Genomic DNA, 25,688 nt, shown 5'->3' on the forward strand with positions numbered 1-25,688 from the left:
TAATGAAATAGTCAACTGCATTATGGAGTTAAATGTTTTGCTACTCTCGTTCTTGTTTTTCCCTTTTCTACTAAGAAAACTAACATGAAGTTCATAAGAAAATGGGGGTTGTCATCAAAATCACTAACTAAAGTATTCAATTTTGAAGTACCAAATTCCACTAACATAATCGATGTTTGTAACGATATATCTAGTTTTCTTCATTGTTTTAATTAAGGCTTTATAACTTGAAAAGGGTTAATAGTTATTCTCTAATCATCACTAATGCTGGCATATAACTAATCATTTATTGATAGGTGACACGACTATCATGTGGAGGTTTTATCTTTGCTTCACGACTCAACCACACCATGACTGACGGGCCAAGTTGCTTTTTGCAAGAGACACGCCACGTGTCACATTTGATCATCATGAGTATTGATGAATTTACAAACACAAACTACCCCAACTAAATTTTCTTATTGCTTACGTGGCATACAAGGCATGATGGCTAGGCAATATTAACATCCATACCCTACTGATCTGTACATCATTCGATTGAAAGTATCCCATGAGATCCACATTCCAAGAAGAACAAGAACGATAACTAAAAACTACACAAATTTTCTTCTACAACTTTCCATGGTGCAAGTAATTAGACCACAAAAACCCATAATCCAATGATTAATAATAACTTCACTGGCGTCTTTTCCAGCTGAAAAAATTATGTTTATCTGCATTCTTTAAAAGATATCCATCTGTAGAATCTGAGCCACTCACTTCATTATCTGAGCCATTATCAGGAAGGAGTTTGATTCTGTTGGCGTTCTTGATCACCCAATCAGTGAATTCGGGCGAAGATGCCAGGTCAGCAACTGATTCTCTGGTTGATTCCTCTGTGAATTCCTCCCATTCTTTCTTTGAGAACTTCTTTCTGTTTGGGGTCTTGTGAAACGTTGAGTAAAAGTCATGTTGACTTTCCGTTGACCCTCTACCTCCTGACGTGTTGTTCACCATCCCTTCATCAATTTAACAAATATATCCGTCAAATGTCTAAAATACCCTTATAAATCACAATCAGTACCTTTGACTGGAGAAGCAAATGAATTCATCGGAGCATTCCATGGACTAATCTTTTTTGGCCTTCTAAGAAATTCAGCACGCCCAATCTTTGGTGTGCGTTGACCACTCCTTTCCCATAGCTTTGACTTTTTAGATTTCAACGGACCTCTACATGAAAATAACATCTTCAAGATCTTGTAATTTAAATTAATCAAAAAAAAAAAAATTAGAACTTACTGATGATTGTGCCACTTGATAGAAGTGATCATGTAGTATAGTGATATGGAAGAACCAACTGCTACCATTGCCAAAGGAGTGTCAATAGAGCTCTGTAATAAAATAAAAAATTGAATTATATCATATAACATAAAGTATTTATACGATAAAATGATTAAATTAATGAGATAACTGACCAGATAAATACATGTAACTGCAATCACACGCATTGCCCATTTGATGAATTGGGCTATGCCAATGTCCACGTCACCATCTTCTGAGATAACATAAGTGCGCACCAGCCAATAACCAAGTCCCGCTCCTAAAAGTATGATGGCAAGCAGCATAAATACGGAAACCTGTGAGTTTAGAGGGCACAATCGTAATTAGTTTAAAGTCTAGGGTTTAGAGGGCACATATGTAATTAGCTTCATATGTTCTTCACCCACTTGCCCGATTTTGCAAAAGTATAAACTGAAAAACATTTTAGGGTTTAGGCTTTGGAGTAAAACTAATCTCCCAGCTATCTTTTGTTAAATGACCGTTTTGCCCTTGGACTAAACTCAGAAAAGACAGTATATGACAGGGACCAAATTTGTAATTTACTCTAACTATAAGGGATGTTTAATAGTTTTGAATGTGTGGATTTAATCTAGTATATATTTAATGCTTATTAAATTTAAAACAGATTATTGAAAAATTTTCAAATGTAAAATATATATTTTATATAATTAATCAATTTCAGTTCCATTTTTTCTGAGAAAGTACTTACCGGATTCTGCAGCTCTTGACTGAGTCCAAAATTTGCAAGGATTGAATTGACAAACTCAGAGACATAATGAACCAGAAAAGATCCTGCACCAAGCTGAAAAATATAGAAAAAAAAATTAAAAATTAAATTAAAGATACATACACCATGGCCATAAATCATAATAATCATGTTTTATAAAATGCAGTAGAAATGGATGCAAACTGCAGGGCACTTACCAATGTGGAATAAATACTTAAATAAAAGGCGCTTTTTCTGCCAGTAGGCAATAATTTCATCCCCTGTGAATATCAAAGATGATATAGTTAGAAAAATAATTATGTAACACAAAGAATTCTAGTTATAGATTAAAAACTTGATATTGATGTTTTTCTTTATAAAATAAAGTGACAAAAAAACACATGTACCTGATAAAGGATTATGAGAACAACAGCAAAAACTCCAATAGCCATAGAACTGGTATAGTAAAAGGGGACCCACGTGCTAACAATAGGTGCCAAGAATAATAAAGCAAATCCCACTGCAAGTAAGATATACCTCCATCCCTGTGACACTGCAAGAAACAAACATTTAAAACCTAATGTCAACAGGTCAGGTATAGAAATTGCTAAAAAGATAACACTATAATTTTTGAAATAATTACCAATTTTGGATAAATTGCGAAAATATAAAAGGAAATCCAAACAAACACCTGACCTTCATCAAGAGTGACAGTTACAGAGCCAGACACCCCACCAACAAACTTCACATCAACAAACTTTTGCTCAAATGGTGACATAATGGAACTCCATGAACCCTTTTTAATAAATCTCCAATCATCTTTTTCACATTGGCATAAACCTAGTGAAGCATTCCTGCATAATCATGAAATTTCAAAGATAATGAAATGGAAAAAGAAAAAGATCAGGAAAAAATAGAAGACTCTTAGTCTTGCTTACTGGTGGAAACATATTTGAATCTTGTTATGCCATTTATCAGGGATCACAACTGATGGAACCACCATTACTCGATATGCTTTGGCATAACTATGGAGTTTTATTCTTGATATGCCATGTATAGTAACACGTTCACAAAATGCAACATCTTTAGATCCTTGAGAAGAGACATGAATTTGTGTAGGGGTGACATCAACAGCTGGTTGTCCCACATTGATGGCTGAATTTGAAAATGAAGAGAGTAATTAGTATACGAAAGGATGCAAGTTTTTTGATATACATCACAAATTCTTGAACATAAAACTAACATGTTAAAAAATCATCAAGAAAACCCTAAACCTAACATCTTTTGTAAGCAATTTGACTACTTATATCAAAAGCTTTGATCAATCAATCGTTAAATATAACATGTGACTTGATACAAAAATGTTAGTGTTGGATCAAGTAAATACAAACCCGTTTAAATTATACAGAAGAAGCACTAAATTTTCCTTTATGGAAGTAGATTAACTACTCAGAATCAAAGTTTCATCATCCAACCACCATAATCACATTTGCCTCGATGCAAATTTGCGAGTGTAGGGGCAAGTTGAGAATCATGAAAAATACTATTTATATTTTATCTATTAAGTATTGTTTTCTAATTCTCTTATCATACTGTGAACTTCCTGAAAGACACAAAATTTTCAACAATGAAGACCGGTGGTTGTCGCAAGTGATGGTGCTTTCTATTGAAACTTGCAAAATAAAACAAAAAATACGCATAAAAAATTACATCATGAACACCCTAAAATTGAGCATCTTTATAAGAAAATTTACTTCATAAATTATACTTTAACCAATCACACCCACAACTGATACGTTTCTCGATCCAAACTTATCGATGTAAACCCAATTTACACAAAATACCAGTTCTCAGTGTAAGTTTATTCGTATTGTTCTTCAATTACTTTACTGTAATGATAAAATACCCAACAACGAGGAAAAAGGCGTACCTTTAAGTGGAAGAGGGACGTGATCAGAGCAAAACGAGAGCCAAAAGAATCCGTGCAAAGTGAATAATAGGAAAAGCGTACAAGTGATCGTAGTTGCCATTATCGTCTCTGATTTTCCTTCGAAAACGAAGGGAGCGAGACGCTTTGAATTCGCCCAAATTTATGCATCGAATGAGCGTATGTGTGTGCTCCCTCAAAACTCGAACGATTATTCGCACTAAGCCCCTGGTACTATGAAACTATTTCATAAAAGGACATTCGTTTTTGGTTATTGGCAAAAATTCTTTCACTTGAAATTGCGAAATTGTCCCTAATATGTTTTTATCTGGACAAAAGCCCTATCATTTCAAAAAGTACCTATATAAAAACCAAGTAGTCGCCACATTTTTGCAACATTAAGTAAAAAAAATTAGGAGAAATGGTTTGTCACATTGTTCGCACATTTGTAATTACTAGAAATTAAATTAATAATCAAACTCTCATTTAATGCATTGGGAAAAAATGGCATATCCTAGCATACGAAATACAGTTACGTATTTTTATAAAGGAGTAAAAGTTATTATACATTTTGCATATGCAGGTTGTTGGAAATATGAGCATGTTTTCATGACATCGTTGACTATACACTAAAACAAATGTATGTGCATATGGAACTGTCGTCGAAAAAAATAGTCTTAAAAAATCATGTGCTCATCAAAATAATCGTGCATGAAGCGCTGGTGTAATGACCTAGTTATGATGACGAATGCGGAAATGTAAAGATTAAGTGAATCAATCAACTATGAAGAACACAAAGATGTAAATAATTCGTTTATGCTCTTATAATTCGCTCACTAGACTAATCTCTCATAGAGGTTCTTGCATAAAATGGGAGCTACTCACTTCCTATTTAGGAAATGTTAAACTCATTACACATCCAAATAGGGTAAGCCACGTCTAAGGAGAACTTTACACCCTAACATTATCCCCCCTCAAAGTTAGGATTGGATGTCTCGGCTTCAATATTCAAACGAGCTCCAAGCGATCAAGACCAACTCCCCTTCGAAGTAACACCAGTCTTCAAATCCGATTTGAAAAAGAATATCCAATAATCATCGAATAACTATTTCAACATTCTCCCATTTTTATAATCAACAAATGATTATAAAACCCACAAGAATATGAGAAGCGCTCGAGGAATAAACCATACGAAACTCCCCCTCGATGTGTGACAAAATGAAACCACGAAAATCTTGCACGAAAAAACAATCATGAAAATTCGAGGAAAAAATCTTCAAAAGTTGTGACGATTTCGACTTTTGGGTGAGAGTTGCAAGAAATTCGAAAAGTTTGTACAAATTGTCATTTTCGCAAATACTGCAGGGACCCATTGTGAAAAATTATTTGAGCTTCCCAGTTTACTCCGGATGCGAAAATACTCTCTAATATCGAAATTGGGTAGAAACTGTCAAAACATTGAAATATGAGGGACCAGATACAAAATAGTGATATCTTTTGTGACATCCCCAAAATCTCGGCCAGAAAAGACCGATTTTCATTTATGCTTTTAAAATAATTTCAGAGTAAATCCTTTTGATTTGAAAGAGAGTTGCGGAATTTGTTCCCAAAAACAAAACATGATAAAACAATGTTTACCAAAGCATTTCATAAAAGAAATGTATTTTCATTATATAATCAAAACTCGGGGTGTCATGTTCCGATACAGACCAATAAGCATAAACGATAACATTACAAGTCATTCAACAAATATATACATATACAGACTTGTAAACAAAACAACTTGATGGTTCGTCCATCTTATGCCCTCGCGTCACTTCTTGTAATACAAATAAAACTGAGTGGGTCAGGCTTGGGAGCCTGGTGAGCATATAGGGTTTTCAACCCACAATAAATAATTATATTTAATTCCACCACCAACAATAACCCAATTACCCATTCCCGTTATTCTCACTTTATGTCCCTAAGACAACTAACATAGGGACCTAGTCTAAGAATATTTCATCGGGGCGACAACACATGCTTCAGGGGTTCCTCAGCAATATAAGTCAAATAAGGCAACCATGAGGGGGATGGAGTACTGCGAATGAACACCCAAGTTCATTAACACCTACAGGTGGCGAACCTGCTAATGTTTCCACAAGACTGTCTAAAAAAGTCTGTGGTCGTCATCTAAACTCCGCTAGATGACTAAATCAAACAACAACGAGGCCTCTCATCTGTTTATTACACACCAATTATCTACCCATGTTCTACCCAACATATTAGTAGATAAAATATACATTTTTATACATGGATAGAAACCTGTATAGCATGCTTTGATCAATACATATTCCACATAACAGATGAGGCACACACATATAACACATATTTCATAGAAAACAAACCAGATCCATGAGATAGAAGAGAGTGAATATACAATCACACATATAACACAAAATATACACATAACACGTATTTCGTATAAAATACTTCATAATTATGCGTTAGAAGAAAGTAACCACACACTCACACCTATAAACAACAATACACTTAATACACTCGAACCATACTTGTATTATTATCGTGTTTATGAAAGGTAGTATACACTCACTTGATCAGAAGATGATCGGACAACACTACGACTTGCAGAAGTAGTAATCCTTAGCAGATCTGGAAGATCTTCACAAAAATCGAACTTCTCGCGGGCAGAGCTTCGGCTCGGGAACCGCACTTCTCGGGTTCTCGGGACTTGCTTCGGGGCTCGAGAATAATACCGGGGCTTCAGGGTATTTCTGGCACGCAAATCGATGCAAAACGGGAGAGAGAAGAGAGAAAAATAGCAATTGAGTCGGCTGCCCTCGCTTCCTATTTATAGGAGGCTGGAGCCTCGGAGTACGTGGGGCGTACTGCAGTACGCGGGGCGTACTGCTCCGAAATCGTCACTGCTTACGTATCCGAAGTGCTCGAGTGCGAGTGTCAACATTCCTCGGTGTACGCGGGGCGTACTTCGGATGAGTCCGATGACTCGTTTTCGGATAATACCGGGATTTAATAATTAAATTTAATTATTAATTATTTAATAAACTTCGAAAATTCATATCTTCTTCATACGAAATCCGTTTTCGACGTTCTTTATATCCACGCGAAGGTGAGACTACGCTCTACAACTTTCGTTTAGACTCCGTCGGCTAATTTTAATTTTATTTTTATTATTTATTTTTAATAGACCGGGACAGAAAAACTTCGTTATAAATTATAAATTCTTTGTTTGACGTCCGTTCTCGCCTAACTTTTCATCGGTTCGATACCAACAACGAGACCTTCGATCCTCGTTTAGATTTCTTCGGCTAAAAACCGCTCGATCTCAAATCGAGTATTTCAGGCTGCATACCGCTAAGTCGAAACTTCAATAAATCATAACTTCCTCATACGAAGTCAGATTTGGGCGTTCTTTATATATTCGGAAACCCCGTTTCAACTACTACAACATTATCCAAAGATAACGAGTTTATTTTACACTTAACTTTTGATGTTTATTTTTATTCTTAATTAATCAAACCACATAATTAAGCAATTAAGCACAAAACACATAATACTCAAATAATACAATCTTATTATTTCAAAACGGGTTACAAAGGTTAACCTAGACTATTACATCGCTAAAAATGGAAAGCCCGGAAACACAGGCGTTACAATTCTCTCCACCTTAGAATGATTCCGTCCCCGGAATCACACATCAACAAACAAATGCGGATAGCGACTCAACATGTCACTCTCCGTCTCCCAGGTGAGATTCGGCCCATTCGTGTGTTTCCATCGGACAAGCACTAACCCAACCATTTTGCATCGCAACTTCTTAGTCTTTCGGTCAACAATTGCCTCTGGTTCTTCAACCAACCTTTTGTTCTCATCAATTCTCAATTCAGAAATTGGAATTATATCAGGAACTTCTCCCGTGAACTTCCTCAAATAACACACATGAAAAGTGTTGTGAATTCCATTCAGTTATTCTGGTAGTTCGAGCTTGTTAGCTTGGTTCCCAACTCTCTGAAGAACTTTAAACGGTCCAATAAACCTTGGACTCAACTTTCCTCTTTTTCCAAATCTTATAAGTCCCTTCCACGGCGAGACTTTAAACAAAACCGAATCTCCAACCTCAAAAGTCATCGGTCTTCGCTTCTTGTCAGCATAGCTCTTTTGACAATCTTGAGCTGCTAACATTCTTTCCTTAATTATTTTCAACTTTTCAGCGGTTTGATGGACCATCTCGGGACCCATAAACTTCTTTTCCCCAGCCTCAAGCCAACAAGACGGCGCATGACACTTTTGTCCGTACAAAGCTTGATAAGGTGCCATCTTTATGCTCGAGTGGAAACTATTATTGTAGGAAAATTCTACCAAACGTAAATGTTCATCCCAGTTACCTAGGAATTCCAAGGTACATGCTCTCAACATATCTTCAAGTGTTTGTATTGTTCTTTCACTCTGACCATCAGTCTGCGGATGGTAAGTTGTACTTAAACACAACTTGGTACCCAATTCCTCTTGTAGACTTTTCCAAAACCTCGAGGTGAAACGACTATCACGATCCGATACAATCGTTAACGGAACACCGTGAAGCCTTACAATTTCCTTCACGTAAGAATTCGCAAGCTTCTCCATAGACCATTTCTCCTTGGCTGCTATGAAATGCGCACTCTTAGTGAATCGATCAACGACCACCCAAATCATGTCGTGACCATTCTTTGTTCTGGGCAGTTTAGTGACAAAATCCATAGCAATGTCTTCCCACTTATCCATAGGCACAGGCAATGGTTCTAAACTCCCGTACGGTTTCTGATGTTGTGTCTTGACTCTCGCACAAGTCACACACTCAACCACATACTTTGCAACATCAAGTTTCATCGTCGGGCACCAGTAGTAGGGTTTCAGGTCCCTATACATTTTATTGCTACCGGGATGAATCGAGTACATGGTTTTGTGAGCTTCTTCCATAAGAAGATATATGAATCCTCCTGACTTAGGTATCCAAATCTGATCTTGGAACACCTTCAGTCCATGACTGTTTACACCGAACACCAACGTTTTGCCTAAACGTTCCTCCTTTCGGTCATTCTTTTCAGAAGCGCCCTCTTGAGCTTTCTTTATACTTTCCACAATGGTCGAGACAACTTCAATTCTCAACGCTCTTGGCCTTTTCCTTTCAAGATTGACTTTCTGACTGAGAGCATCAGCAACAACATTAGCTTTACCGGGGTGGTAAAGTATCTCGCAGTCGTAGTCTTTAAGTAACTCCAGCCAGCGTCGTTGCCTCATATTCAATTCTTTCTGATTAAAGAGATATTGGAGACTCTTATTATCAGTGAAAAGTTTGCACTTCGTGCCATAGAGGTAATGCCTCCATATTTTCAGAGCGAAAACTACTGCTGCCAACTCCAAATCATGAGTCGGGTAATGCTTTTCATGCTCCTTCAGCTGTCGAGACGCATATGCTATCACATTTTCTCTTTAGGTTAAAACACAACCCAATCCAACCCTAGACTCATCGCTATAAACAGCGAAGTGTTCAACTCCATCGGGTAGAGAAAGTATCGGTGCCTCACATAGTTTCTTCTTTAGTTGCTCAAATGCTTCTTTATTCTTATCACTCCAAGCATAAGTAGCTCCTTTGTGGGTCAAAGCTGTTAATGGAGTAGCAATCGAAGAAAAGCCTTGGATAAACCTTCGGTAATATCCGGCTAATCCTAAAAAGCTTCGGATCTCCGTGAGACTTTTTGGTTCTTCCCACTTCATCACAGCTTCGATCTTCGCTGGATCAACCGTTATCCCTTCTTGGTTGACCACGTGACCCAAGAATTGGACTTCTCGAATCCAAAAATCACACTTAGAGACTTTGCATACAGCTTCTCCTTCTTCAAGACTTCTAACACTTCTCGCAAGTGTCTGCCATGATCCTCTTGGCTTTTCGAGTAAATCAGAATGTCGTCTATGAACACTATTACAGATTTATCAAGGAAAGGATTACAAACCCTATTCATTAAATCCATGAATGCTGCTGGAGCATTGGTTAGTCCAAACGACATAACTAAGAACTCGTAGTGTCCATATCTAGTTCTGAATGCAGTCTTCTCTATATCTTGCTCTCTTACTTTTAGTTGATGATATCCTGACCTTAGATCGATCTTCGAGAAATAGCTCGAACCTTGCAATTGATCAAACAGGTCATCAATCCTTGGCAACGGATATCTATTCTTTATTGTTGCCTTGTTCAGCTCTCTGTAATCGATGCACATTCTCATACTTCCATCTTTCTTATTCACGAATAACACCGGAGCTCCCCATAGCGATGAACTAGGTCTAATGAAACCTTTGTCCAATAACTCCTGAAGTTGCATCATCAGCTCCTTCATCTCCGTCGGTGCTAATCGATAAGGTGCTTTTGCTATTGGCGTGGTTCCTGGTAACAAGTCTATTCTGAACTCCACTTGTCTATCAGGTGGTAATCCAGGAAGATCTTCGGGAAATACTTCCGGATAATCACACACCACTGGAATATTCTGCATCACCTTCTTTTCCTTCTTAGCATCAATCACGAATGCTAAATATGATGTACATCCCTTGGTCAAACACTTTCTGGCTTTCATTAGGGAAATGATTCCAGAATTTACTCGCTGTTTGTCCCCGTACACCATAAACGATTCCTTCCCTGGCGGGTTTACTTTTACTATCTTCTTCCTGCACAAAATCTCAGCATCGTTGGCGCTAAGCCAATCCATTCCCAACACGATGTCGAAACCATTAAATTCGATAGGCAATAATTCCTCGTGAAACTTATTCCCATTAAGGTCGATTAAGATGTTTTTCATACGATGACTAACAAGTACAAACTTGCCACTAGCAATTTCGACTAGTAAAGCATCATCTAGTCTATCAACAGGCAAAGCTAGTTTTCTACCAAACTTATGCGAAATAAAGGAGTAGTTGGCTCCAGAATCAAACAAAATTTGAGCAGGTAGTTCGTTAACAAGAAAGGTACCTGAAGCGACATCAACTTCATCTTTCGCAACCTCAAGTGTCATCTGGAAGGCTCTCTCCTTCGGCTTTGGTGGAATGTTGGGCCTCGTTGCCTCCTTCTTCTTTGGACAGTCTTTCAAAATGTGCCCCTCTTCATTGCAACCAAAACACATCCTTTTTTTGTTCGGACACTCATTGGCAAAATGCCCAATTTTTTCGCACTTGTAGCAGGTTACATCCTCACTACATTTCCCAAAGTGCTTCTTCTTACACTTATCACACCATTTCGCTTCGCCTCCTTTTCCTCCACCAAACTTGTTCGAATCAGATTTCGAAAATTTGCTTTTCTTACCGGAACCAGATGTTCCCTCAAACTTTCTCTTCTCACCAACCTCAACCTTGTCGGTGGTTCTCCCCTTAATCATGTTCTCAACAGACTTGGCAGCCCAGATAGCTGCCTCTAGAGTATGTGTCTGACGTACTGGCACCTCGTACTCCCATGGGAGTCCCTTCGCATACCAGTCCACCTTTTTCAACTCGTCTGGGACGATACGCAAGGCAAACTCCATCTTATCGGTGAAGTTATTGGTGTATTCATCAACTGACATGCTGCCTTTCGTCAATGCCAAAAACTTGTTTTCTAACTCCAACAAATTTTGGGCCGAACAGAACTTGCGTTTGAACTGCACCAAGAATTCTGCCCATGTCAATTGCAGTGGCTCATTAGGGCTTAACGTCTTCCCTAAGGTGTTCCACCAACGAACGGGTCCACCTCAGAACTGACGCACTGCATAGATAGTTTGCAACTTGCCTCTGCAACCACAAGTCATGAAGGCTAACTCCATTTCGGAGATCCAATCCATAACTCCAATCGGATCCTCCTTTCCATTGAAGGTTGATGGTTTGAAAGTTAGAAAGTCCTTGTACTTGCATCCCATTCCATCATTCCTTCCATCATGGTTGTTTTGCCTAACTATCGGTGGGTTGGCTTGACCAACAGACCCACTGAAGTTTCCACCTTCCGAGTGCCCTTCATTTAATTCGGGCTCTTCCACACGAATTGACAGTTCTTCACGATTCTATTGAAGCAACCGCCTAGTTTCATCCATCTGACGATCCAACATCGTTTGAATCATCATTTGCACACCAGCCATGGTTATTGGCTTAGGTGTTGCTGCTATGACAGGTATTTGCTCAATCACTGGTGGTTGATTCCTGTTTTCATCAGCATTTCCAACTCCACTTCTTGTTCTCACCATTTTTGATCTACACACCGAATAAGGTGAAATTAGATCCTCAATCACGATAGATATTCAAATCAGCCTTATCGCTCCGAAACGTTTACATGCTAGTTCTAATATCGTAGACGTATGCTTAGAATCCTACACACATAAAGTTTCTAGATCCGTTCGGCAACAGACCATAGATCCGAACAAATAATATCATATATGGCAACATATAACATTTAGCACATAAAGCATTTTAGGCAACTTTCCTAAAATAAACTAGTGCTCGTGTCTAAAATATCACAGACACACATCGCAAAATTTCACTTAGCATTCTAAGTTTAAGTCTAGAAATCCTACAAATTCCTAGTTCGCTTAAACTAATGCTCTGATACCAACTGTGACATTCCCAAAATCTCGGCCAGAAAAGACCGATTTTCATTTATGCTTTTAAAATAATTTCAGATTAAATCCTTTTGATTTGAAAGAGAGTTGCGGAATTTGTTCCCAAAAACAAAACATGATAAAACAATGTTTACCAAAGCATTTCATAAAAGAAATGTATTTTCATTATATAATCAAAACTCGGGGTGTCATGTTCCGATACAGACCAATAAGCATAAACGATAACATTATAAGTCATTCAACAAATATATACATATACAGACTTGTAAACAAAACAACTTGATGGTTCGTCCATCTTATGCCCTCGCGCCACTTCCTGTAATACAAATAAAACTGAGTGGGTCAGGCTTGGGAGCCTGGTCAGCATATAGGGTTTTCAACCCACAATAAATAATTATATTTAATTCCGCATCTCTTTTAAAATTAAAAGGATTTACTCTGAAAATGTTTAAAAAGCATATATGAAATCGGTCTTTTCTGGCCGAGATTTTGGGGATGTCACAGTTGGTATCAGAGCATTAGTTTAAGCGAACTAGGAATTTGTAGGATTTCTAGACTTAAACTTAGGATGCTAAGTGGAGATTATGAGATGTGTGTCTGATAAATTTTAGACACGAGCACTAGTTTATTTTAGGAAAGTTGCCTAAAATGTTTTTATGTGCTAAATGTTATATGTTGCCATATATGATATTATTTGTTCGAATCTACGGTTTGTTGCCAACCGGATCTGAAGGTTTATGTGTTTAGGATTCTAAGCGTATGTATACGATATTAGAACTAGCATGTAATCGTTTGGAGTAATAAGGTGAAATTATTCAGTGTATAGATCAAAAATGGTGAGAAAAAGAAGCGGAGTTGGAAATGCTGATGAAAACAGGAATCAACCACCTGTAAATCAACAAGTACCTGTTGTAGCAGAGAGTAGTAGCAGTAGAAGGGACTTGGTGGAGTTAAGACCGTTCTTGAGGAAAGTACGGATAGATATGGAAGGTAGTATGGGCCCGTAATACTAAAAACAGAGGATCCGTACTCGAATCAAGGAAGGCTGAGATAAGACCAGGGAACTTGTAGTGTGTGAGATCCCTCGAGTATGATGAGTATTATGATGATCGTGATAGTATATTTCCATGTATAGTGACACTTAGAGGTAGACCAGATGGCAGTTCTGGTGTTGACACGGGATCAGGCTCAGACTCTGTAGCCGGACAGCTCAATGATCATATGAGGGAGTTCATTCCATCTGAGAGTACGCGCACCGTATCACTTACCATACTCCCGTGATCGTCATTATGATCGGGGAGGGCAGCTTAGAGATTTGTGATGAGAGGTTGAGTGCATTCCACACTAAGATGGCAGTCATGATAGGGACACATACGTTGATGCTTCAGGAGTTCAGAGCTTGTGAAGCTCCAGATTATCATGGGCTAGGGACCCCATTGCTAGCAGCAGATGGTTGACAGATGTCGCCAACACTTTTAGTACCAGTCGTTGTCTCGAAAGGAGACAAGATCCAACTTACTTCCTGCCTCCTGAAGGATAGAGCACGAAATCAATAGGAAGAGACTGGTAGAAGGTTGAGTGATGATGCAGTTGATGCACTGTCATGGGATGACTTTTATACCAGATTATGGGCAGAGTGTGCCCATGAGATTGAGGCGCAGCAGTTGGCATAAGAAGTTATTAGATCTCCATCCGACGATTGAGACCATGGCAGAGATCACTGCCAAGTCTCGGGAAAGAGCTTATATGGTACCATAGTATGCATCAAATGAGGAAATGAAGAAGGTAAGTTATCAGAACATATTGTAGAATGATAGCAGGGAGATCGTGAGTATCTCGGGGTGCAAGACCCTGAATATATTGAGAACGGGATATGGACTTGGAGCACATTGGTAAGAGGGAACCGGATTAGTTGCTTATATTGAAAGGTCTAGGGAGGAGACCCTAGATTTAGGATTAGCTTTCAAGAGATTAGCAGGACCAGATTCGGTGCACTACTTGCGGGAAACTGCACAATGGAGCCTTTCGTTCCAAGGTTTGAGTAAGTGTGACTCTGGGTTATCATCTGATTGTGTTTGATTTATACTTCCAAAAAATGGCATATGCCAACTGCATATCGAGAGTTATTAGCGGATAGCGAAAGATCATTTCCTAAATTACGGGAATGGGAGAGTACATCGTCATATTGGTTTATTCCAAGACTAAGGAGCAGCGTAAGAAGCACCTGGGGGAGGTACTAGAGACTTTGAGGAGGGATAGACTTTTTGCAAGGTACTCCAAATGTGAGTTCTGGTTACGCGAGGTGCAATTTCTTGGGCACCTTGTCAATCAGAAGGGTATTCTAGTCAATCCTGCCAAGATAGAGGCCGTGATGCAGTGGAAGATTCTGAGGTCTCCAATTGAGATCCGGAGCTTCCTGGGTCTAGCGGATTATTACCGGAGATTTATTCAGGTTCTTGGAGGTGGTGTGATCTTTTGGACTGGCTAGTATTGAAACACTAGCAATGGTAAACGTGGTTTTCAACAGATTGGGCATAGAATGGTAAGAAGGATTGAGAATCCTTCCAGTAATGTGTGATGTAAGACGTTAGTTGAATCAAATTGGGGGAGAATCATCCGAGGATTCAGAAGTAGGAGCAGTTTTGAAACTGGGTCAAGTTTTGCATCCATGTCTGGAAGGAAGACAGCCTAAGCGGCTGTATGGTTTGAGGATAGTGTGAGATGGAAGTTCGGAAAAACTTGCCAATAAGGAGATCACGTTATTGGAATGTTTGCTAGCAAGCCTTAGGGAATCAGTTTGGAGATTCCAGTCAAGACATGGGTTTAGTTTGGATGTTAGGTCGTGTGTATGCTCGACGTCAGATGTGATCGGATCAGTAACCAGTGAATGAGATAGTGTTAGAGTGTTGTAAGTCTGCGGGTGTAGCCGTAGCATTCACTATCAGTCAGGTAGTGCTAGAGTGTTGTGAGAATGAGGGCGTAGCCGTAGAATACACTTGGCCGGTAGACAACATGAGCGCGTTGTTAGGACGCGGAAGGAACAATAGTACCCACCAGTTCGGTTGTAGCAGTAAGGATATGGAAATCCACGGATTGGATTTTGGAATTATCTGGATTGGATTAGATCTAGTTGAGCCAGTGATAAGACTGAAGGAACACCACTTCAGTTTTGAGATCGAGGAAGCAATGGACTGCTTCAGGTTGCTTGTTATACAAGGCTACAATTGGTCATGTAGCAATCACGTTCATCCGTGGTTTGGTAACATCAGGATTCGACGTACGGACCCGATTGGTTGGATCAGGAGGTTGTTAGAGCCTCAGTGACATGATAACTACTGGAAACTAGTTCCAAAGAAGGATTTCGTTCAGAAGTCTTGTGAGGCGACCAAGTAGGGAGTCATTTGGCTCCACAGCCGGATTGGAATGTAACGCCCGTAGATCAGGGCTAGTCAATTCAGAGACAATAAGCGTCAAAAATGACTTTTTGATAGAAGATTATTTAGAATGAATAATCTTAACTAAGTTTTAGTATATGTTACAAGGATTCCGTACATATAAAGAACGCTGAAATCCGAGTTATAACGAAGAAGTTATGACCTGTCGAAGTCTCGCGACAAAACCGGCACGACACAGCGCGACGTAAATAGTGAATTTATGATAGAGCGATATTTTGCCTTATCGATCTAAACGAAAGTCGTAGAATACGTTAAACCGAGAGCGTGCATAAAAAGAACGTCCAAATCTGACTTCGTATGAGGAAGTTATGATTTTTCTAAGTTTCAACTTAGCAGTATGCAGCCCGAAGTTCGATTTTAAGATCGCGTGAGTTCTAGCGAAAACAATCTAAACAAGAATCAAAGGTCTCGTTTATAGTAGTGCAACGGTGAAAAGACAGACGAAAACGGACGTCGGATGAAGAAGTTATGGATTTATAACGGAGTTTTCCTGTCTCGGCCTACTAAAAATAATATATTAACAATATATTAAAAATAGAATCAAAATTATCTGACGAAGTCTAAACGAGAGTTGTAGAGCATAATCTCACCTACGCGTGGATATAAAGAACGTAAAAAACGGAGCTCATATGCAAAAGTTATGAATTTATGAAGTTCAGAATGCGAACCCCAAAGCGGTGTTAGAGTTCACGACGTGAATACAGTGTTCACAACGTGAACTCAGTATTAATGACTTCTGGAGCCTGAAAGAGCAAGTTGTGATGACGAACGCAATGACCTACTGAACTCACGACGTGAATATTTGAGATTCACGACGTGAATCTAGAAAAATGGCCCTATAAATAGAAGTTGAAGGCCAACCGAGTTTGGTTGTTCATCTCTTACTCTCTCACTCCTGATACTCTCTCTAAGCCCTATTTTAACCCCCTGAATCCCCGGTAACATCCCGAGACCCGAAGCCAGTCCCAAAGCCCAAAGATCCCGAGAAGAAAAGAGTTTCTGAGCCTAAGCTCTGCTCGCGAGAAACCCGGCGTGTGAAGATGTCCCGGTTTCACCGAAGAGTTACTACTTGGAGAGTTGTAGTGCTGTACGAGCATCGTCTAATCAAGTGAGTGTATAGTCCCTTTTATAAACACGAGTATAATACAAGTATTGTTTGAATGTATTAGATATATGTTTAGTGTGAGTGTATAGTCCCTTTCATAAACAAGAGTATAATACAAGTATTGTTTGAATGTATTAGATATATGTTTTGTGTGAATGTGTGGTCACTTTCTTCTAACACATAAATATGAAGTATTTGTTATGAAATACATGCTATGTGTTTATATATTGTTGTTTATTTGAGATGAGTGTGGGATGGATGTTTCATATAGGTTTTAAATGAGTTAAACTGTATATGTATTTTATATCTACAAATATGTTAGGGGTAAAACATGGGCAGACGAATTAGTTGGTGTGTGATGAAATAATGTGATGAGAGATAGGTGATGATAATTAGGTGATGAAAGATACGTGATGATGGTAATGTGATGATAATTAGGTGATGATAAATAGGTGATGTAATATGAGAGGAGCTTTCATAACCTTGATCGGCGATGTGGCGATGTAGTCATCTACCAGAGTATAGATGGTGACCACGGACTATTCTAGATGACCCCGTGGAAACATCAACAGGATCATAACCTGTAGGTGATGAATTACGAGTTCAAGCGATGTTGTAACTACGTATTCATGCGATGATACTCTAACCCCTTACGATGAATTACGAGTTCAGGCGATGTTGTAACTACGTATTCATGCGATGATCCTTAGGAAAAGTCCTTAGGAACAAACATATAAGGAAATGTGATGTAAGGAGATGAGAGGTAAATACGATGTAGGAGATGACCCTTAGGATAATTCCTTAGGGAAGGTACTTAAGAAATAAATGGAGATAATGTGGATGGGTAATTGGAATGATTGTTTGATGATTGAATATATATATATATATATATATATATATATATATATATATATATATATATATATATATATATGATATAACACTGTGGGTTGAAAACCCTATACGCTCACCAGGCTCCCAAGCCCGACCCACTCGGTTTTCTTTGTATCACAGGTATCAATACGAAGACATATTTCATTGAGAGATTTAAAGGAGATGTAAATCATTAGTGTAAATAAATGTAAGTTCTGTTTATGCTAATGTGTCTGTATCGGAACATGACATCCCGAGATTTTGTTATATAATGAAAATACATTTCTTTAAGAAATGCTTTGATAATTTCTTATCATATTTTGTTTTGGGAACAAATTCAGCAACAGTTTTTCTTTAAACAATTACTCTGATTTTAAAAACAAAGCATATACAAATCGGTCTTTTCTGGCCGTGAAATTGGGGATGTCACGGTTGGTATCAGAGCATTAGTTTAAGCGAACTAGGAATTTGTAGGAAATTTCTAGACTTAAACTTAGAATGCTAAGTAATGATCCTGAGGAGTGTGTCTAAAATATGTTAGGCAGTACACCTAAATTTACACAAGCACTAGTTTATTTTAGGAATGATGCCTAAAATGTTTTTATGTGTTAAATGTTTTGTGTGATAGCTATATCGATGCAACTATTTGTTCGGATCTATGGTTTATTTCCGACCGGATCTGGAAACCTTATGTGTGTAGGATTCTAAGTGTATGACTACGATATTAGAACTAGCATGTAAACGTTTCGGAGTGATAAGGAGATTTATACGTTTATCGTAAATAAAGCTTTCCTATCTTAAATTATCGTATGATACACCAAACGTATGCTTGGGTGTATAAAAGGTCATGGTGAAGACTCAAAGAGAGTTGAGTAAATGGAGGAAATAAAGAAGGCTTATGATAGTGAATGACACCTATCGGAAGATATCATAAGAGTGGTATCTTGCCTTTATATTATGTCAAACAGTACGTTTAGAGGAGTACGGTACATCCAAAGTACACCTTCAATTGGTGGAATGATGGAACAATTGGTGTTATTCCTGAAGTTGTCCCATCGGATGAAGTTTCCACCACCAACCAAGGTGAAGCTAGATTGATGACTGGAGATACGCATGGAAGAAGTCCTAGTAGAGTCTAGGAAAATTTTTATGATTATTTGGACACATTCGTATGTGTTAAGTTGCTTTGTGATTTTAGGACTTGGGGACTGCGATACAATACTTGGGATGAGTATGAGTAGGTGTGAATGGTTGTAGAGATCTATACTACCGGAAGCACAGGACTCACGCTTGGATCAGGGGAGGTCACAAGGTTACCAAGAAGCTAGTGATTGATTCCGTTTTATTCGAGTATGTCATTACCCTTGTTTCCGTAATAACTAGTAGGATGATTGTTATTCCGACCCTAGTGGTCATATTCAAATTGAGTCTGACTACGGTGAGTATGTTACGGGGTTCAGAGAACTAAGTTCGAGGTAACATCTGACTTAAGTCAGAAGGTTGAAATTAATGTGATCGTTGGTATCACGCTCGTTGTTAATGAGGTTTGTAGCTGGAAATTCTACATGTTAAAATTTGGTTATATCGCATTAAAATATGAATGAAGGTATATTCCATTTTGGAATTTAACTCTAAAGGACTTGAGTCTAAGCGGTGCATCATGCGGCGATAGGTCATTAGAACATGACCCATTGGTCTGTTACAATAAATAAAGGAAAGTATTTATCCTAAGAAGAAGAAGCAGACCTCAATAAGGATTTATTTTGTAACTCGTAGGTTGCGATTAAAAGTCCAACATAGTACGAAGAGCAGATGCAAGATTGAGCATCGTCTGTAGTCAAGAAGCCCTAGAATTAAATACTCTTTCGAGGAGACATAGAAGTTACGGTTATTACCTAGGATAAAGAGATAACGTATGGAATCATTATGTAAGCCCTATTTCGTTGTTGATTCTGGTATGTAATCATCCTAAGGGGGAGATAATTGTAACGCCCATAGATTAGGGCTAGTCAATTTAGAGACGATAAGCGTCAAAAATGACTTTTTGATAGAAGATTATTTAGAATGAATAATCTTAACTAAGTTTTAGTATATGTTACAAGGATTCCGTACATATAAAGAACGCCGAAATCCGAGTTATAACGAAGAAGTTATGACCTGTCGAAGTTTCGCGAAAGAACCGGCACGACACATTGCGACGTAAATAGTGAAGTTACGATAAAGAGATATTTAGCCTTAGCGATTTAAACGAAATTCATAGAATATGTTAAACCGAGAGCGTGCATAAAAAGAACGCCCAAATCTGACTTTGTATGAGGAAGTTATGATTTTTCTAAGTTTCAACTTAGCAATATGCAACCCGAAGTTCGATTTTGAGATCGAGTGAGTTCTAGCCGAAACAATATAAACGAGAATCGAAGGTCTTGTTTATAGTAGTGCACCGGTGAAAAGACAGACGAAAACGGACGTCGGATGAAGAAGTTATGGAATTATAACAGAGTAGATGTAGACTGTTGCGAGGAATCCGTTCACCAGTGGAAGTTAAGGCTTCGCAAGGATTACGTCATGGCTACCATGAGAAGACTATGGTGTGCCCAGGATGGCGACCATCTCACTATAGTGGTTGGGTGTATAATGAATGGTAAGAAATGATTTCAAGGACGAAATCAAATTTAAGTGGGGGAGAGTTGTAACGCCCCATTTATTTAAATAAATTAATAAATGTAAGTCTCAGACTAATTTGTGAAGAATGTTAGGATTTGAGGGTTAGAAGTGTAAGTTTCAGATTTGTTTTGTAAGTATTTATGAAGGCAGAGACTAAATGGTAATTAATGGGACTTCTTTTGAAAAGATTTTAGAGGCTAAGGGGCTGTTTGGTAAGTTTTGGACTTAAAATGAAATGAATTTATGGAATCGGGGTTTAAGGTGTAAAGTTTGGACTTCTTTTGAAGAGATTTTAAATGGTTGGGGGTTAAAGGGTAACTTATGGACTTATTTTGTAAGAAAAAGAAGTTGGAGGGACTGGTTTCGCTATTATGGGAAAATGTTAAGGGAGTCGGGTATATTAGCCAACTGCCGTCAAACCCTAACCCTAAATGCTCTCATTGTCCAGTCGTCACTCTAACCTCACCCATTTTCGGCATCCATACTGTCATCATCGTCCGTTGTTCCGGCCGTTCAGGGGCCCGTCGACGCCATCCTTTCGCCGCCAAAATGCCTCAGCAGCTTCCTTGTCGGAGCCGTCGCGTGCATCGGAGGATCGCCTAGGCTGCCGGAAACGATGTAGGGTGGTGTTGATGATATTATCGGACGTTCCTCTCCCTTCTTCTTCTTCTGGTTTGCGTTCAGGTGGCTGCCTCACCCTACGACCGCCGTTGTAGCGTTGTGGAGCTGCAACGTTGCCGTCAAGCGCCGCCATTCCTGTGACTCTTGTTTGTTGAGGTTGTCGTGAACAAAGATCGAAAGGGGTCATCTTCAGTTGTTGTTGCTTCTGGCATTAGCGAAGTCTTAACCCTTCTTCTCCATTTCTCCGGTGTGTCATCGTAGTCACGACTGTCGCCGCCCGTAGGGCTTGTTCTTATTGCTCCGGCCAACAACCACTGCCCCGAGGAAGGTTGTAGTGGACTTTTCAATTTCTGGGTCGCATGTATGTGTGTAATCTGATGTTGTTGTTCGTTTTTGTTGGTGTTTTGCATGGCTATAAAACCTAGAGGTCCACCACCACCACAAGCCACTGTCGGCCACCACTAGGTTGGCTATGTGTGTGTGAGTGTGTGATAGAGTAGTTAGTGGGTGTGTTTATTTATGGATTAAAAGCTGTAATTGTAATTAGCAAATTGAATAATAAAAGAAACGCAAAACCACCACAGTAAGGTGGTGGCAACCGTTGTGAGCCGCCATTGACCACCATTATCCGAGGTGGTAGTGGGTGGTGCCACACAAGCAAAACCCTAATGGACCTAGCAAAACCCTAATGGTCTTAAAGATTAGTTTTGGGCCTATTGGGCCATGTTTGGGTGGAAAACCCTAACTGTGAGTATTTGGGCCTTGGACTTATTTGGATCTACTTTTGGGCCATTGGGATTGGATTATGTATTAAGCCCAATCACTCCATATCATGTATATAGTAGAGTAAAGGACTTAATGGATTAAGTCCTTAATGGGTTAAGTAAGAAACACTTAACCCTAATCGTCTTGTTGTGTGAAACCCTAATTTCACTCGGGCCTTGAGTTGGGCCTTTCCATTGGGCTTTGGTATTTGGTTTATTAATAGGCCATCCAAGAATAATCAAATGGACTAGACTAATTAGTTGGGCTTTAGGGTAAGGCTCATATGAAGGATTGGGCCCAAATTCGAAAATTGGTCCATATATGGGCCATAGTTTGGGCCTAGATGGTTGTATGATATTGGACCCTTAGAATGAGACATGTTAGACTGGACGGAACATTTGGGCCTTAAGACAAGACCATGTACAGGTTGGGCCCAATTTGGAAAATTGGGCCATAGTTGGGCTTTGGTCCATTGTTAGACCTTTGGGCCTTTGGATTGGGCCTTGGGCTTGAGTCAATCTAAGATCGGGGTAAGGTAGTCTCTTACTCAAGCATGGGCTTATGACTATGAGTTGGAACCCAATTATTAACTAGGAGGTGATCCTATGGTTCCCAAGGGATGGTTTTTTGTTGGGATTTTTTATTTGTGGTAGTGAGCTGGTATTGGGTTTTCTCTAAAATGGGATTCCTATTACTCCATTCTTATTCCATTGTTTTCCTTTTCTCCCATTACTTCAATTCAATATAAGAAATAATACCAAAAACAGATGAGATGAAAGATTGGTATAAACAATCAAATATCACTCCAATTACTTCATAAGCATCATTAATTTGTGTCGGCCAAATGACATAATGTTATAATTAATAATAACACTTAAATACACACAAAAAAAAGCAATCATAATATCGGGGTATTATAAAATCAAGAGTTGATAACTACAAGTCTACAACGGGAGTATGAGGCTTATAATGGAGCTCTATTTGAAAACCGTCATGTTAGATGTTTATAATGGAGCTCTATTTGAAAACTATTATGTTGGCAACTTGTCTTGATTGTCACAAAAATTAAGCATAGCATCTTTCCATAATTTTCTTTTGCTTCTTTATCCCAATTTGCATAAAACTCCATCCTTCCTCCAACTCGATAGTCTTCATCGGACATCGTCATTATCACACCAATCTTTCAGCGAGGTAGCAGGTGACAGTGAACACATGTTCCACTAAAAAAGAATAATACAAGGTCATAATATACAATATGAATTTAGAAATTTTGAGTAGAAGATTAAATAAAAATGAGTTGAGCATGTAATCTTGACAGATAAATATTTTTTTTCTTTTTCTTTTTGACTTAATTTGCATAGAGTGGCTAATGGTAAGGTGCGTTTGGATGAGCTTTTTCCCACCTTCTCCAACAAGTTTTTAACCTTTTATTTTTGGATTTTTTGTTAAGAACACACATATATAAAATTGGACCCCTAAATTCAAAAAACTAAAGTTGGGAAAGTAGAGAAGAAGCATTATTGAAACCTCAGGTTCGTCGTTTGGGAGAGGTGTGGTGGCACTGGCTTTCAGTGGATCAGTGTGTGGTGCTAACTGGAAGTGCACAATATTTTTTTTTCTTTCTCATTTTTGGTTTAGCCATACCAAAGACACACATACTGTAGCAATGTTCTTTCATTCTACTTATATTTATAGTACACAACATACTTTTGGACTTTTTTTGTTAATACAGTATTGTACTTCAAAAACTCTACTATAGTTGCATCTAACTATTTGAAACGATTGAATGTTGTAAAGATTTTACTTAACACCATAAAGACCAGCTTCCAATACTTTGAGAACTTCGATTTTCACATCTTGGAATAAAAATTTCATAATTAGAACAAAAAGTAACCCCCTGAATCTATTGTATGAGTAAGTTGAACAAATTTTACATCTAAACAAATTCTACCAACTGACCAGTTGGTATGGAAAAAAAGTCCAAAAACAAAAAACGAAAATCACCTTTTCATACAATCCTCAACCCAAAACTTGAAAATATAAGAATTATTATATTTCAATTTAACATCCCGATCTAGAATAGAGCAAACTCGTTGCCTTAAGCCAATTGATCACCATAATATCACCACCACTTTGATTATGAACATTAGCTATTAATCATGCATGAAAAACATGAAGGAAAATATGAATCTTCAACTGGAATACTTTATCAGTAGTGTGATACCCTGATTGAAGAGGAAGAATGAGAATGTACTTATCAATTATATTCACTGTTGTAGATGGAAAAATCAAAATGATAAATGAAAAAATAACAAAATGAAAGAGGGGGAAGGCATGAGTAGCCTTACGTGATTTGTTTTTTCTCTTACCTTTTTTCAAAGCCTGCAACAAAATTACAAGTCAACACATTAAAATTAATATCAAATATGACCACCTCCAACATACAAAAGAAGGGATGAGCTATGATTATGGGGAAAGGCACCCTAGAAACCGACCACTTCACCTAAGACGCACCTTCAATTACAAACTTATAACAGATTATTTAGTTTTTGGACAATATATAAATGACAATACATGAATCGCATATACCTTCAATTACATCTCATGCACAGTGAACATCTATATACTAATGGCAATGAAAATTATACATAATCGTTGCTTTCTTGCATAATATATCAATATAATTCAGTACGGGATAAAATCAAGCACTTTTTATGAAAAATCAATTGATCCGTAAGAGTCACCCTACCAAAACGTCTGGTAGCTATTCCTCCATCACACCACTCAATATTGTGCTCCACTCCTCAATTTCTATGTAAAACAAACTTCAGAGACTCCTTAAAGCCTACTGGTGCTTCAAGCTCAGAAAACCCCCCCGAAATATTGACCTCCAATTTCAGGGTAATGTGATTTGACACCATGCCCCTGAATGGATGAATAATTTTAGGGTGATACTGAAAAAATAAATTTATCATATTGTTATTCTAATCCATTCATTACAAACTAATCTTGCAGTTAAAAATAATTTGTATAATATGTACCTGGTCCTGTAAAAAATAGAAAATACAACATCGTGAACTCCCTACAATTACAACCTACTCCTACAAAGATACATCCAATCTCATTTGATTTCATGATTTTCTGGTGCATGTTGCTCCATCTTTTATGCAATGCTCTTTGCATTTTGTGTTGTTTTTGTGTTAAATAAAACTACACATCCAATGAAGAGAATAGCTACTTCCTTTTAGAATGGCTGGGGGTGGGGGTAAAAGTGTAATTTTAGTAGCAACATATCAACAACAGTTCTTATTGTTGTAAGCCAGAGAACCCTTACAAGCTATTTATCGATAATAACTCTTGTAGTAGTTTCCATGTGTAACTCTGTCATATACATTACAATAGAATGAATTTCAATTATATTCCTTTTCCTTTATATTTGGAGTGTAAACAATGATAAATCACTTAATTATATTTTTGGCTCAATTTGTACCCTTTTTTCATCAAAGATTTAACTGCTAGTTTTGTTATTATACAAAGTGAGGGTTTAGGAAGGGTATAACAGTCATTCACACAAATGAGGGAGAATTGTAATCGAATTTAATGGCTTAATAGAAATAAAATAGAA

At 38.1% G+C, this 25,688-nt stretch overlaps 1 protein-coding gene across 1 annotated transcript; it reads right to left on the reverse strand.

Moving 5' to 3' along the window:
• Positions 1–440: 440 nt before the first annotated feature.
• On the reverse strand, positions 441–4,168 carry LOC111914905 (uncharacterized). Its single transcript, XM_023910604.1, has 10 exons — positions 3,957–4,168; positions 2,965–3,181; positions 2,723–2,880; positions 2,434–2,579; positions 2,245–2,307; positions 2,030–2,122; positions 1,455–1,616; positions 1,279–1,370; positions 1,064–1,209; positions 441–998 (listed from the first exon to the last, which is right to left on the reverse strand). The coding sequence occupies exons 1-10, from the start codon at positions 4,054–4,056 to the stop codon at positions 676–678; spliced, it is 1,500 nt and encodes a 499-aa protein (XP_023766372.1). The 5' UTR covers positions 4,057–4,168; the 3' UTR covers positions 441–675.
• Positions 4,169–25,688: the final 21,520 nt, after the last annotated feature.

This window comes from Lactuca sativa, chromosome 1, assembly GCF_002870075.4.
Source record: "Lactuca sativa cultivar Salinas chromosome 1, Lsat_Salinas_v11, whole genome shotgun sequence".
Classification (NCBI taxonomy): domain Eukaryota; kingdom Viridiplantae; phylum Streptophyta; class Magnoliopsida; order Asterales; family Asteraceae; genus Lactuca; species Lactuca sativa.